Source organism: Buteo buteo, chromosome 2 (genome assembly GCF_964188355.1).
Source record: "Buteo buteo chromosome 2, bButBut1.hap1.1, whole genome shotgun sequence".
NCBI classification, from domain to species: Eukaryota; Metazoa; Chordata; class Aves; order Accipitriformes; family Accipitridae; genus Buteo; species Buteo buteo.
In genome coordinates this window covers 1,384,784-1,400,594 of record NC_134172.1, presented here as the reverse complement: position 1 = coordinate 1,400,594, position 15,811 = coordinate 1,384,784, and the positions used below count along the sequence as shown (strand labels likewise).

Genomic DNA, 15,811 nt, shown 5'->3' with positions numbered 1-15,811 from the left:
AGACCTATCGAGCAAAGTCTTCCCAAAAATGACAAGCATATTTGGGGGCTATTTCTTAGGGATGTTCATCAAATTCATAACCATAAAAGTAGCCGCCTAAATTAATTAAAACTGTACAATGCTTCACTTAGGAGTTCAAGCAGAAGAAACTGAAGATGGCACTTGTGCTCCTTCAAGGTATTAGAGATCAGAACATGAAACCGCACAGATCTGGAACAAAGGACCACTTTAAGAAGAGTTCTAATGTGAACTGGAAACCAAGCCAATGGATATTTGTATAAAACAAACCTTTGCTTTGGTGGCAGCTGAGGCAAGGGCAGCAGCTGCAGCTGTAGCTACGTTTCCTTCCGAGATTTCGTGTTCCACTTTCTTCTTCCCAGCCTCGTTTTCTTTGTCTTTGCTTGCATCAACGTTCTCCTTGTTCTCTTCTGCCTCCTTTTCTTCTGAAAAAGATTTCCCGCCAAGTCTGTTACATGCATTCTCCCCTTGTTAACAGTATCACGTCAGGACAGGAATTGCACTACACACGCTGCTGTTAGTCAAACAAATTAATTCATCCACATGCTGTCACATTCCTACGTTATGGTACTGCTATTCGTCCGAATGCTGACAGGGAAACAATTCTAGTCTAAGAGGATCTGATCCAACAAATAGGGCAACTTTAAATGCTTTTAGTTTTCATCCTGTCAATTCATCTCTGCCATCAGCTTACTCTCATCAGAACAATTTCAGCTGCATTTCCAAATCAACTCCATTGTTACATCAAATCCAAATGCTTCTTGTTCTACCTTGTGCTAAAATACTGAACATAAGTTCCAAGGAAAAACGATATATCCATGTGGTATAAGGGGAACGTGTTCAAAATAAATAATAAGAATAATGTCTTGTGTAGAAAAAACCTGGTACCCCTTAGGCTGTCAAAATAAAGGCTCTGCATCACTTCACAGGGAAACTGAGCTAACATATTAACTTCTAAGGGTAGAAGTGAGCAGTCCCATTTCTTTGCATCAAAAATGATCAAAGGGTGTGCAATACAGGCAAAAGAAAATTTATATGACCTACACGCACTTTGCTACTGCAATTTCTTCACCCAGTCACTACATACGGTGCAAGAAAGCTCAGCTGAGGTCTAAAATGAGTTCAAGAAAGAATTTAGTGCCTGAACTCTGCAGTGAAATTAAACTAGAATATTTACTACTGAACCATGAAGCAGCCTGATATGCAAGAGGAAATATTTCTGCCACAGCTGAGTTTATAGTCTATTCCAACTACTTTAGAGGAAGGCTATTAAAGCTAACACAGCCTGAGGAACAGCTGGGAACCATTACCTGGCTTGGGGTCTGCAGTCACTTCACTGTCTTGCTCTTTTTCTGGATTTCTCTCATTTTCTCCTTCTTGTACTTTATCGCCTTCCTCAATTTCACTCTCTGCTTTGTTTTCAACCTAAATGGGATGAAAGATTGTTTGAAGAATGAGAGTTATAGAAGGCATTAAATGTTAACTTGGTTTATAGCTTTCAAATTAACTCACTGTCATAAAGAAAGAGATTATATTTTAAAGGTTGACTGCTACTTAAGCTCATTTTGACAATTGTAACTGAAATCTGAACAACAAAGTAACTGTTATACTGGACAAAGTCTATCAGATTCAGTAACCCAGGCCAACCTGGGTTCATCTGAAGGTACAAGAAATCCTGGACTAAGATGACAGATAAGAACATGTTCTACCCTCCACGCTGCCCCCATTTATTCCAGTAGTTTGTGTGTAAGTGTTATATCCTTTACAGTGTCTGCTATGTTAATAATTTATACAGTATTCACCTATCCACACAGCTCCAAATTCTACAGAACTCATGGTCACAACAGCCTCCTGTGGCAATAAATGCTACAACTAAATTACATGTTATAGGAAGGTGCTTCTGTCCAGGAATCAGTGGAAGAGAGCAAGCAGCAGCTTCATGCTTAACACTGAAAGCATTATTTTCCCCTTCAAAATACTCCAGACTGACCTGAATGTTTCTCATTTACTCTGCTCTACAGAATAATGCATCTTTTCATGCTCTGACCAAGTCTTCTACACTTACGTCTCCCTAAGTGTACCTGACTATTTATCAGAAAGGCGGCAAAAGAACTACCTGAAAACAGAGTGACAAGTAACATCAAGACTACACTCAGCAGCCATTAGGTTAGTTTTACCTCATTCATTTGATGAAGCAGGCAACACAGAAATACCACCTGTTGCTGCAGACTCAGTAAGTGCCTACCACCTTTTATTTAAACAGGGCAATGTTCTAATTCCAGGATATTAGTTTAATTCCAGTTCAGGTCTGAAACAAACACAGCCAGTGCCATTATTGTAGACTATCTGGAAAGAGGTACTGTGTTTATAGACCTGAGGTTATGAAAAAGCCCCAAACAACTGCATTCTTGTAGGCACTATCAACAGGTTGAAGGAATTAATTCCTAAATATCTGATCTTTATGGGCAGGATGCATCATACCCAACATCAAGAGTACACAATACATGCATCTATAACCAAGAGTTAGCCCAGGCTTCTTGCAACAAGAAATTTTATTGACCAGCTCAGCTACAGGCAACCTTAGTCAGACAGATCTCATCCTCCCACATCCACTAAAGCTGCAAGCAATCGTACAGACCAAACAGGTACCTAACTCACACTGCCACTGAAGAGCTGCAATGCAGCTGGGGCAATAGTTTCCTTCAGGTTCTCTGTTCAGCTCCACACCCCACACTCAGAAACGGTTGCCAAATACTGCAAGAAACCGAAACTCAGGTCTGATCTCTCTGATCTTGTCAGAGCTGAAAGCTGCATTCAACTTTAGGAAGGCTATTAGTCACAAGACAAACTTCTCTAGGGCAAGACTTCAAAGTGATGCTTGCTTTAGACCGCTATGAACCATGAACCATAATGTACCGATGTCCTTCTGCAGCTTAAGTCTCAAACTCGTTTGGTGTCACTCAGTTTACATTTCCTCCCGGTCCAACCTTTTTTTCCTCAGGACTAGAAAACAACACACCAATGTCTCATTGCTGTTTGCCCAGCAAAAGAACTGTCTCCGTACGGTTTGAGACTAAATCACTCCTAAGAAAATGAAGCACTATGGAGACTGAAAACTGTTCCCTATGGACACATACACTCACCAGCACACTACTGTCTACCTTTCTTATCAGGCATTTTAGAACGTAGCAATTCAGGTTCATAAGTGTCAGAAGTATCTTTTCAGAACCAGTGTACTGAGCCAAGCTTACCTTCTCAGACTGTTGCCCATCTGTCTCTGTTTCCATCTTTTCTTCTTCGGCTCCATCTGAGAAAAGTAGTAAGTAAAATATTTAGAACTGCCATAACATCCATTTATCACACTCGACACATATTTCAGGGTCAACTAAACCACTGTTAGAGAACAGAAAGTTTTAAAGAAAGCCACTACACTAAACTCCTGGAATACTAAAGCTTATTACACTAATTTTAGTTTAAAAATCAAGTTTACTTGCAAATCTAAATTTAACTGGTTTTTCTTTTCAGTCCAACAAGCAGAAGAAAACATTAAATTATCTATGCTTTGCTGAAAACCCTAGTTTACCCATCTAGAGAGAAACCACCAAATCTATCCATTTTAGCTACATAAAGGACAGTTCGACGCACAGTTCTGCAATATTCAAGTCATACAGTAATTCCCATTGGTAAGTCACGGTATTACAAAATGTTTTTCCCAATACAGCCAATTTGATTCTGTAGATGGTTGTCAGTTACGTGATTAACCTCAATTACGGTGCTGCCAGACTTGTAATTCCTCCTTAGCACAAGATCCCCTGAGCTGCTTTCGATGAAAGGTCTATCCAGAGGCATTGTCATGCACTGCAGGTCAACTGAAGATTTAAATTCCATTTTGCAGGTGGTGCAAATACCAGAATTCTCCAAAGCAGACTTCAAAATAATTATTCAACACCAGAGTAACATTAAGCAGTAGCAAACTTGTTAAAGCACTGACACTATTCTTAAAACACTAAGGATCTCTTGTTATTTCTGGTCCCAAAACCCACCAGAGTTCAAGGCAACGAGCAGTTATCCTCCACGCTGGTTTGATGTGAAACCCTGCACGGTGAAACCTCATTTCACACCCTTTGTACCTGCTGCTCTGCATAAACATGATGACCAACTGGTTCTCCAGTCCTGTATGGCTCTTTGTGCTGTTTCTCCAAACACATTTCTCCCCAAAGCACTCTGAAATCATATCTAAGCCCTCAGAAATACATTCAAAGCACATGCTTGAGTCTGAATTTAACAATGAAGCTTAAATCAAAGAATCTGGCCCCAAAGGTATAGTGCTACAATAGAACTATTCCTGGACGGTCCTCTCAGACCTTGACCACTCATTCTCTTGCTTCTTCCTCAGCTGTAATACCACCAATACTTGTGGGTTTATACTGGAAAATGGATCAATGAAATTATCGAAATTAAACCCTAACACTTTCTTTGCCTTCTCACTGAAAAAAGCAGTATTGCAGCTCCTCAAGAGCCCAACTGCAGCTGCCTAGTTAGGTGCTAAATAAGATGTGAATCACATTTGATCACGAGAGCTGGTTGTTGGTTAGATATAAGGCAAGAAAAGCACATAAATTACCAGCTGAAAGCTCCAAGTTTCCTCTGCATCCAAAATATAGCCAAACAAACAAATAAGAAACAGAGCTGAGGATGAACGAACACACCTCCTGACAATGTTGTCACAGGATAGCCTGCTCAACTCCCTGCTTTTTAAAAGCATGCTTTCCAAGATGCTCTGAAAAACCACAGCCAAGTTGCACCTTCAGTGCTAATGCTGAAGAATATAACAGCATTGGGTGAGCTCTTAATTCTCCCCAGTGGCTTCAAGAATTGCCGGCAGATGTTGCTTACAACAGGGCTCTCCGTAACACCACCAGTTGGGTTCTCCAGGCAATAACCTTTCCCTGGACTTCTCCAGGAGGTGGAGCCTCAGCCTTACACCATGACCTGAATCTTCAGAGGAATCACACGTGACAGCCTCTGCCAGGACCGACCGGGTCCAAGCCAAGGTTCCCATGCTGGAGTCATGAAGTACTTCCTTATGGAAAAAGAGAAGCGTGCCAAGCACATGTTCAGGAAGAGACCTCTACAGAGAGCACAGGCAGCTCGCCTACACCACTGCAGCCTCCAGTTCTGAACTGGTCATCAAAAATCTCTACCTAGTGTCCGACCAAAGAAGTCGTCCTCTCCTCAGAGATCACAACAGAAGAGTACAAGTCATTTGGGAAACAGTCATAAGAAGCTACAAGTATATAATATGAGCTATTTGGACACTTGGCAGGTTCTCTCACTGCCGTGGATGTGTGGGTCCGGGCAGCACCCACTGCCTCTTACGCCTTCATATTTGGAACCCAAAACAAGTTTGCCAGACACCCATAAAAGCCTGACCTTGACCACAAGCACTTCCAGAGTGCCCTACCACCAAGCATGAAAAAAACCTTAGCTTCAATACACAGCTATGGGCTTCCTGCTATTGCTCATTTTGTTTGTTTTTTTTCTGGCTGGCTAGACTGAGCTCTTCAAGCTTGTAACCTCTTATTTACTGTCTGTTTGGCATTCAAATAGCTATTACAGAGATATCTGAAGAGTTCTGCCAAAACAGAGCCAGGCACCCTTGCGTTACAGATTGCTTTTTGAGTAGCAGCTGACCAGTTATTATCCCATCTAACTTCAGCATCCAGAACAGAAGACTAGATAACAGCCTAACTGGTACACATGCAAGACCAAAATGAAGAAAAGAGAAATAAAAATAATAATTAAAAAAAAATATCACTGGTACCATGCACTGGATGCATGCACCTCAGGAGAGAAGTGAGTGTTCTAACAGCAGTTAGTATATTCTTGTGCTTAGGACACATCTCTCCCTACTAGTCCTTAGTTAATTCATTAAGTTATTCCTTTACAAAGCATTTAGTTTAAATGTTCCTACTAAAATAGCAGGCCTCTGAGATAAGAGGATAACAACAAGCATATTGATGGAGAATACCATGAAGGTGTCTGAATAATGTAACACTACTTCCTGGTATTTTGCATATGGGTTATTTAAAAGTCCAAGAAATCCTGATTTATTTGCAGCACCCAGCTGTTCTGCAAGAATGGACAAGAGGGAAGTGTCAGCACAGTCTCATACGCCTTGTCTAGGATCTTCGTTTCTGTTCTGTAGAACAGACACTAGTACAATTTAATGTACGGGACATTAAAGAAGGAGCTTATTTAGATCATGGACTCCAACACATGCTGCCATACCAATATAAAACTGCTGGTGAAAAGCCCTGATCCATCTCTAAGCTTCTGAAGACATTAGCTGCGTTGGGTGTTCATTTTCAGTAATCCCCATTTTACTGGTAATTCCCCTGTGCTACACTGAAGAAAAACAGGTGTACAGAGTGTTTTGCTTTAACAACAACAACTATAGAGAAGTTTTTACAAAAGTCCCTTCCATATATAAGAAAAACATACTAAACTGTCTGACTGAAAGATAATGGTTTTCCTCTTGGCTTATTTTAAGATGAAAAAACCTGCTTATCTGAAGTATCTGCCACCATAATTCAATTTATGGAGACTGGGGACATACCTCCTCAGAAGTTTTATTTCAGAGTTAGGATTTAGTGACCTAATAATGTCACAGGGAAAATCTAGATTAGATTTTTGTCACACAGCTATTTCAAGCCTAGAAGCGGAGCTCCAAAGTGGGCTTAGAAGTGTCATCCCTCCTAGTAAACAAAAGAGAAAGCTTTACAAAGAAAGCTTTATTCTCTCCTTTAGCAAAAAAAGTGGAAACAGTACAGAACACTCCAAGTGTGCTTGAGTTGGTAGAATGGAAGATCATGAGCTCAAACTACAAAAATAATGCACAGGAATACACAAATTTTCATTCTGGTGTGGCTTAGCCCAAACAAGAAGAACTTCAAGATTCCTAGTATTGGGATACTGTGAAATTGAAAGAAAAAAGTCTGTAATTTTGTATAAACAACCCAAAACTTAACCACAGGGAGAAGTAGATCAATTCTTAAGTTCTGCTTCATGCAAAACTCCAGGTCAGAGTGAAACTGGCCAGAAAAGCACTAGTCTGTAGACAATTTTAAGTCAGAACAGTGAGGCTTCTGTCTCTTAAAAGCTAATGACTTGATAATTTGTTCACTCTTCTGGAAGGTGAGAACCTGAAGCTGAAGTTCTCCAGACTAAAATCTCCAGACTCAAGTCTCAGCATCCCATATCAGCAGCAAGCATCTCAACCATCAGGCTACTACCTCATCTGCTGAAGGCTTCTAGTCCAAATGAGTTCCCACAGAAACCTGCAGCTTCACATATACACTCCAAGGGAGGGGAAAAAATTCCCTAGAAGGTTCTTGTCACACGATTACACATGATTTGCTCAGGAATGCAAAACTTCACAGGTGACAATACTCCTTGCTAGATTCTGAATCACACTGAGAAAGCTGTAAGGCAATAATTGTGTAAGTTGACCCTACAAATGCCATAAAATTAAGTCCTGTAAGACATGTGCTTTTCTGCTCTACTCACAAAGTCAGTTTGTTCTTGTGTCTTTTGGGTAAGACTGAACTGCCTTTCTACTCTAAACTCAATTTTGAATGTGGTGGGGTTTGTTTTCTGATTACAACACATTTCAAGGTTTCCCATCTTAAGGTAAAGTTTTTCAGAAAAGCAGCGTCCAGCAGTGCGTGAGTTGCTGCGGCAGTTGAAGACACGAGCGCAGAATGAGTTTGTGTAGGTTTATGATGCACTACATACATGTCAAGCATTATCATAGATTCTAAGCATTTGGTATTAATTCTCTGCAAGTACTGGGGCAAGTTTTATTAAACATTCCTTTTTTTTATTTCATAGAATCATAGAATGGTTTGGGTTGGAAGGGACCTTAAAGATCATCTAGTTCCAACTCCCCTGCCATGGGCAGGGACACCTTCCACTAGACCAGGTTGCTCAAAGCCCCGTCCAACCTGGCCTTGAACACTTCCAGGGATGGGGCATCCACAGCTTCTCAGGAAAAATTTGTAGACCAATCTGTAGACCATGGTAAGAGTTGTCAAGCGACTACTGCTGCGGAGGAAGTTCCAAGGCAAACAGGACACCCCAGAAAGACAAACTCCTTTCCATCCAACCTTTAGAGAAAATTTTCTCAAAGAAAAAAAGCACATAAAGCATCTCACAGTAAGGAAAACTGCCCTTGGACTCTCCCTCGCATCACAAAACATTTGATGGACACTTTCCAAAACAAAGTGTTCTTTTATATTAGAGGGACATACTCAGCTACAAAGAGTCAGAAGGTATGTATGTATGACAGTAAGATTATTGTGAATATCCTGATTTAACTTAGGTTTTCTAGTCCTGGCTGTAATAATAAATGTTACTTTAAAATTAGGATGACAACTTTAGGCAGGTTGTAGTCAATGGTTTTTGAAAACTGTTGTCTCGTATTAGCTACTAAGCTCTTATTTGCAGTGACAGTGCTATGCCTCTGCAGTTCCCACTGGAATAAGCCATTCTGCACTTGTGTACGTCGAGGGGGCCATGCTGAAATACTACATGTATAAGGAAAATGAAAGCTATCAATTATTAGTTTAGGGGTTAAATAAGTTTACCTGGGTTGAAGCAGGTTTTTGCTTCTAAATTACAGGCTGCTGAAAGTACCTCAAAACAATTAAGAGCCCCATAAAAATTAATCTCTAATTCAAACAAGAAAGGATCAGAAAAAAACCCAAACCATTTCTGACTCTGCGTGAGAATGACAGAAACAACTCCTGCCTTTCAGTTAGATATGAACACAACTTTACTGATTTTTCTATATGATCTAATGAGGTTAATGAAAATACCTAACAGACAATGAAAACAGAATTGATTAGTTGGAGATACACGTCCCTGTTACAAAAGCTGAAGACTTACCTTTAATGAGAAAGACCCTGTAATCCCTTTTACATGGCACAATGCTGCTCTTTAACCCTCTTCAGCAGGTTTGGTATTATACCTTGCGGGATGTGGGGAATCAAATTAACAGTACTTCTTAAATCAGCAAGAAGCAGATGGTTGTGAGACACCACAAGACATCTTTCAAGAGGGAGAAACAAGAAACCACTTGCAGACCAGGGAACATTGCCTCTCCATGCCCCTCTCCATACCTGAAGCAGCAAATTTTTTCTGTCTCTATGGAAGCTTGTTCTGTTTTGCCTATTATCTCCAAGAACAGAGAGCCCTGTTTTCTAGTACATGAAGAACTTATGACTTCTGATGAAGCCCAGTGACATTACAAAGAAGTTAAATTGACTTTAAGTCAACAAGTAAAACTATTAAATATTTCCATGGCAAGAATTTATTGCATTACAAGCAAACAGACACTTGCAGCATGAGCAGATACATAACCTCCATTGTCATCAGAAGAACAATAAGCAAAATCCCACACAGAAATGCACAGAATCACTAGCGTGAGTTTCAACTCAGCAAATAGTTTAAAGATGCCCTCAAGACATCCTAGCCTCCTCTGTTTTTATTAAGGCAACACACACCACCTGTCAGAAGTCAGGCTTGAATATTAGTATTTAATTGAAAGGAAATATACTATAGCTATGGAAAACTCCTGGGTTTGAATATGATAATTACACTATTATCTAAACCGTAATTTACATTTTCCACAGTAAGTCATGACTCCACAGCCGTCAGAGCTTCCTCTGTTTCTGCTTCATGCAGCTCATGGACATACAGCATAACAACCAGGTGGGCTTCCACAGAGAAGGGTGGAGAGTTCACAGAAAGCTGCTGCAGCTTTCGTGCCAGCTGCACGAGTTCATCACAAGAGGATTGATGGCCTCAATTCTCCAGTGGTGCAGAACTAGCTCACAGGCACCTGGATACGTGCAAAGTGAATGAAGTACTTGGAGTCTGTTCATTTTAGCAACGTTTGCATTATTTCAGAGTTAAAGCACACCCTGGAGACCATGAGAGAAATTATCCTGCCAAAAATGAAGCAAAATAACTTCTCCTGTGTATGTATACTTGTGTGTAGTTTTCTAGTATGTGTATTTGAGAATGATACAAAATCATCCATAAAATGTTAAATTTAATCATCCACTTAAGTCGCTCACAGTTTTAGCGGAGCCAGTAAATCAGACCACCATTCCCTCAGTGTTTACTGTAACAGATGAGCTACAGCTTGAAGCATCCACACACTTGTGTCAGCAGAAATACTTTCAGTGAAACACTTGTTAGAATAAGACCTAAAATGCACAAGTAACTGCCTCCAACACAGGCATATATGCAATCAATGTAGTTAACCACCTTTGGAAAGTCATTAAGAAAGTGCACATGCTCAGTGAAGACTTAATGGAAACTGCTAAGTACCACAGACATACTGACTATTTCCCTTCTCTGGAGCCAAATCGATAGCCTGAGGAGCTAGGATCCCTTGTTTGCTCTCCTCAATTCAGTTTTACTAAAACAGATGCAGAGCATCTTCATCTACCGTACTCTAACCTACAGTAGGGCACTATCTTGGAAAGCAAAAGACAGTGTCTATCATGCTTACCACAGCATCTGAACCACTTGAGTCTCCTCTTAACTCTATTGAAGCCTTACTGTATCAATTTAAAAGGAACCACCATCAGCTTTTAGAAAAACTAACAACGAAGACTTAAAGAGGAGTTTCTTGGATATTAACGTAAGCTCCTGCAATCTGTTCCAGTCATATTTTCCCCTTTTGCATTCCATAGTGCCTGTAATTCACCAATACTAAGAGTTTTAAAATTATGATGGAGCTGTGATATAATTTATTTCTAAAATATAACAACCGATGAACTTCAATTATGGTATGGAACCCCAAGCAGATATTTTTAGTTCTCCATAGCAACATTTAAATACAAAACTTCAGGTCTAGCCATGCAAAAAACACAGCTCCATTTCAGAAGTTGCACACACCACAACACTATACTTCAATATATTAAACACAACTCTGCAAGTGCAACCTATGGATTCCCCCATGCCCTCCAGTGCAAAGCTGTTTTGGTGGTGGAAGGCACCGCAGATTGTTGAGTGACCCAGTTCACTCTTGCTGAGCAGCTCCCCCAGGGAGAACCATCTGCTGTTGTCCTAATTTATTCCATTAGTCACAGCCCAATACAAATCGCATTAACTATAACAGGACAGTATTACTTATAGAACTCACCACACAGCTCATTCAGAAATAATCGTGTTATGGTCATCTGCTCTCCAAACTCCCCATATTAAGTGACAAGCACTTCAAAATCTCTATCTGCAACTTGTGCGCAAATTCTCCTAGAGAAATGGCTAACCTACAGACTAGCAATGGTAAACTTCCACGGTCGTGCTGCAGGATTAAGACCCAAAGTAGCATACATGTTACAGAGGTCCTTAACTTACTACAGTGATGCTGGTACTTGGGGAATATGGAAAAGGGAAACAAAGCTCCAGGAAGAAAAATTTAACTTGAGCTTATTTTTAAATAACTATCAAATTAAACTTGGTCCCAGATGGAATAACACCTAGATTTGTTTTATAGCAGACTTGAAAATAAACCCCAAAGCCTTGCCCTTTCAACAAAGCTTCAATTCTTGCTGTCACTTTTGGGCAACAGAGCACTGCAGAACAGGGAGAAGCAGATATTCCAGATGCTAGCGTTCCCCTTTAAGCATATACTCCACATCTTCTCAAAACACTGAGCTGCCTCACATCAAGTCTGTTCCACTGAGCATAGAACTAAAAAATGTGACAGAAGGATTGAGTGGTCTGTTAACTTCTTTTCTATTTAAAAATATCTTCATGAGTTAAGCAGTACTTTTAAATCTAATTTAGAAGTGTAGTTTTACAATGGACATTAAGTACCATAAACAGTAGACCCGCAACTTCACCTGTATTACTAGGAGTTGATAACTGAAGAGCACTGGAACACACGGGTCCCTTACGATCCCATCACACAATCTGGCACCTTGCTCATGTCTCTAGACAGGGTGACAGCAGGTCAACTATGACATGCACAAGCACAGCCCAAATCAAACCTTCCAGTCAATCTAGTTTACATTCTGTTCAGTTTTACCCAAAGCTGTAAGTGCCTTTAAATATCTAATCACTAAATTCACTAAAATGATTTGTGATAAGCTGAACAAAACAGCAGCCAACAATGCTGGAGAGAAAAATAAAAGATCTACTGACAAGATGGTAGATCTGTACCAAACTGAAGAGATCAAAGTCTTTGGGAAAGTCAGTAGGTATATAGCAAACTGTGCGTGTCTACTCATTTTACTGTTGAAGGAGAACCAAAATAAACAGGAAGGGGTTACACAAAGTGGTTTCACTTTATAGACAGCTGTCACAATATATGCTTTTACTCTCCATAGTAATGAATAAACAATTTGCACCTATCAAGGTTTCAGGTAAGAGACATAATACCAGAGTACTTGCTGAATACTGCAGAAAATAGCTCAACTGAAACCAAGCACTAAACCAGGACCTTGTTAGTATGGCAGTATAATGTACAACAAGAGCCAAGAACTGTGGCATTACTGTGTACCAGCCCACCATTTACTAAAAAGTTTCTCTTCTGCTACCACCATGGTTAGCAGCGTACTCAAGAGTACAAGACCTACATTAAAACTGATTACTGAAAGGTGTGATATAACATTATAGATTCAGCTGCAACACAAAGAGCCAACAAAACTCAGTTTGCTTTACCATAACTATACCACTAGAAAGGCAGCATCCTCTAACTAATACCCACAGAATTAGGATGAAATGTTCTGCTCTGGTATTTTTGCTCGCTCAACTCTGTGCATCCCAAACAATGGCATTTCCATGTAGCAAGAGTAGGAAAACAGATTTCTAAAACTAAAGCTGGTCCTAAGTTCATTAATTCAGTGTCAAGAGTTAATAATCCTGCAGCAAGCACAAGTGGAATGACCTGTGGAATTACCTACAATTTCCACCTCCTATTGGAGGTAAACTTACAGTTTATTATGAGTCAGAAGAAAATGCCTAAGGAACCTCATCTGTAGAAATTTCTGCATGTTGATGGACAGCCTACCGATTTTCTCTGGCTCATCTGGACCTGTTCCGGCAATGCAGCTGCTCTCTAGTCCATACGTTGGATCCACCTTCCCAGAGGCTCTTGCTGCTTCCTGTACTTTCTTTACATGAGCTTCAACAAGCTCCAGTGGTACCTCCTCTCTGACTCGAGAAAATTCCTCTGTTAAAAATTACACAGAAAATGTTATACTGTGAGGGTTTTAATGCAAATTAAAAGTTACATTTTTCTCCGATCAATGTGCAGGTAAATCTCGTGACAAAGTGAACTCTCAAATATGGAAGTTCCTTCTTCTGCATTTGGTAGTTAATTTTCTCTCTCAAATGTAGTAGGAAAGAATCTCTTCCCAATTTTATAAAATTGTGGTTTACATGGAAAAATAAGGAAAATGAAAGGAACTATTAATGAGTGGTCACAGTAACACCAACTACTAGGTGGTGCTTGCAAACACTATCAATAGTCAGTGAGCACAAAAGGGGAATGCAAGCCATCTTTAGACATTCAGTGGCCTTTAAGGGCTATTCTAACTTGCCTTAAATTGGCCGTTTCGATAACAACTGAACACAAAACTGGATATCAGTAGACCCATTTTCTACATACATGTAAATTTGTTTTTACAACTTATTACTCATCCTTAAGAAACTCTAGAAACAGTTGCTTTTAAGAGCAGACTAACAAAAGGCAAAGTTGTAGAGACAAGGCGAAAAAAATTGCTGGGGCAAACCCGTACCTAACGCAGCCTTTGCTGCGGCTGATGCCACCCGGGGATCCACCACTGATGCCAGAAAAGCAACGGTACTCATCACTGGATTGCCAGACTGGCTGAAAGGTACGGGCTGGTAAGCCAGCGGGCCCAGAGATGCATCAGAGTTCTCCAAATAGGGGTCTTCAATTGGAAGTCTCAGAAAATGGAGAATGCATTCATCTTGGGTACGGCTCCCAACATGCTCTGAGACTTTGTTCCAGTCATCTTTATACATCTCCAGAGCCTGCAAAAGACAAAAATCATTGAATATACATTGACTACTCTGGGGGAAAAAAACCCAACACAAACCTACTTTATACAAAAAGATTTTTCAATACTAGTTATTTTGGTGATGGAACAATAAATCAGGATCAGACAACTATTTAAAATCGTATTTTTTCTGGTAGCAAAACTATTCTGCATAAGAAATATGAACATCTCACTGGGACATCAGTTAAATTTAAGCTGCAGGGATCATCACACAAGTTTTATACTGCTACTGTAGCAAAAAGAATTGTCAGAAGATTTGGGATTTACCAATAATATTTGCATAGTTAGTGTTTCCCCATTTTGCTTTCACATGAAAAGCTTTACAGAGAAGTAAGTTTGCTCATCCTACCAAGTCTCACCAATTCTTTTAATTCCCATAACTACTCCCCCTGAGGGCACTCTTGTGTTTTCTCATTTATGTCTTAACACACTAAGCCCTTTGAGGCAGGAACAATATTTATCTCACACATATACTAGCTATGATGGTAAAGTCCAGTTTTTAGATCTAACAGATGTTATGAAAATGAAAGAGCATCAAACCAATATACCAGGGGAAAAGAGGAAAATATATTCTGTATCACGAGGCCAGAAAAGATAAGTTCTCTAGCAACTGTTAACCAGTCTGATTTTTGTTATGCATTCAGGTTAACAAATCATTATTATGTACATAAGCCACCTGATAAAGTAAGAACTTCCAGATTAAATAAAAGATTTTGTAATTCAGAATTTCAGTCGCTTTTAAACTTACTTAAGTCTTAACAAAGCAATTTAATAACAATGAGCTACTGAAGTCCCTGCACTAGTTTTTGAAAAACTAACAAATTAGTACTGTAAAAACCCAAAGTGGTAGCCTAATAGAATATTATCCCTTAAGAAGTGCTTTTTTTTTTTTTTCCTGAAAACTGTTTTAGTTATTTAAGCGTTTGGATAGCATAAAATAAGTGTTGAAGTATCCTGAACCATTAACTTTTACATTACTGAGATGATTCATGGTCCAGTCACCTAGAAGAAGTAAAAAGCCATTTGAGACCTAGGCAAAAATACATTAAACCTAAAAACGGAAATGGGATCTGCATCTCACAATCATAACAGAAGTCTTCTGAAAATATTTAATACCAGAGACCTGAGCAAGGGTGGTAAACACCTTTCTGTTTGAGTTGCAGATCCCACTCTCATTTTTAAGTTTAACATATTTGGCCAGGAAGTCAAGCTGGTTCTTTACTTACACTGTACTTACCCTACAACAAACATAAAGGTAGCTAGCTCCTGTGCTGCTGCACAGCAAGCGAGCGCGGGTGTTTTAGCAATAACTTGGGGAGAGGAAAGAAGAGAGTTTGAAGTAGGAATTATTAGACTGCTTGGAGGATCCCTATGATATATCCTTGCTGACTTGGTGGCCATCAGGCAGGCTGCCTTGGACTTTAAGGCACCTACTTGCAGGTATAATATAGTTTAGAAGACACAGAAATCACCCTCCTCAACTAACTACCCATGACAACTGAGTTTCCCCAACCAAGCAGTATATCCATTTAAGCATGAATGTTAAGAACACAGAAAGTTAATGCCTTTTCAATACTTCAATTCTTTCCCACAAGGCTGAGAACTATCAGAAATCTCAACCTCCAGGGTAACACACAAGGCTGACTTAACTTTCCACATGCACAACCTTTCATAGCATAAAGGGAGAA

General features: G+C 39.8%; 1 protein-coding gene across 2 annotated transcripts in view; it reads right to left on the bottom strand.

Annotated features, from left to right (window-relative positions):
• The window catches only part of SMARCC1 (SWI/SNF related BAF chromatin remodeling complex subunit C1), a 92,020-nt gene that overhangs the window by 25,980 nt on the left and 50,229 nt on the right, over positions 1–15,811 (bottom strand). For both annotated transcript variants that reach the window (XR_012652490.1, XM_075042880.1), the window contains exons 20-24: positions 13,839–14,097; positions 13,109–13,270; positions 3,270–3,325; positions 1,329–1,443; positions 289–443 (exon numbers count right to left, since the gene is read on the bottom strand). Coding sequence is in view for 1 of the 2 variants with exons in the window: in XM_075042880.1 (XP_074898981.1) it covers positions 289–443; positions 1,329–1,443; positions 3,270–3,325; positions 13,109–13,270; positions 13,839–14,097 (747 nt within the window). In the remaining variant the exon portion in view is untranslated. The remainder of the gene's footprint in view (positions 1–288; positions 444–1,328; positions 1,444–3,269; positions 3,326–13,108; positions 13,271–13,838; positions 14,098–15,811) is intronic.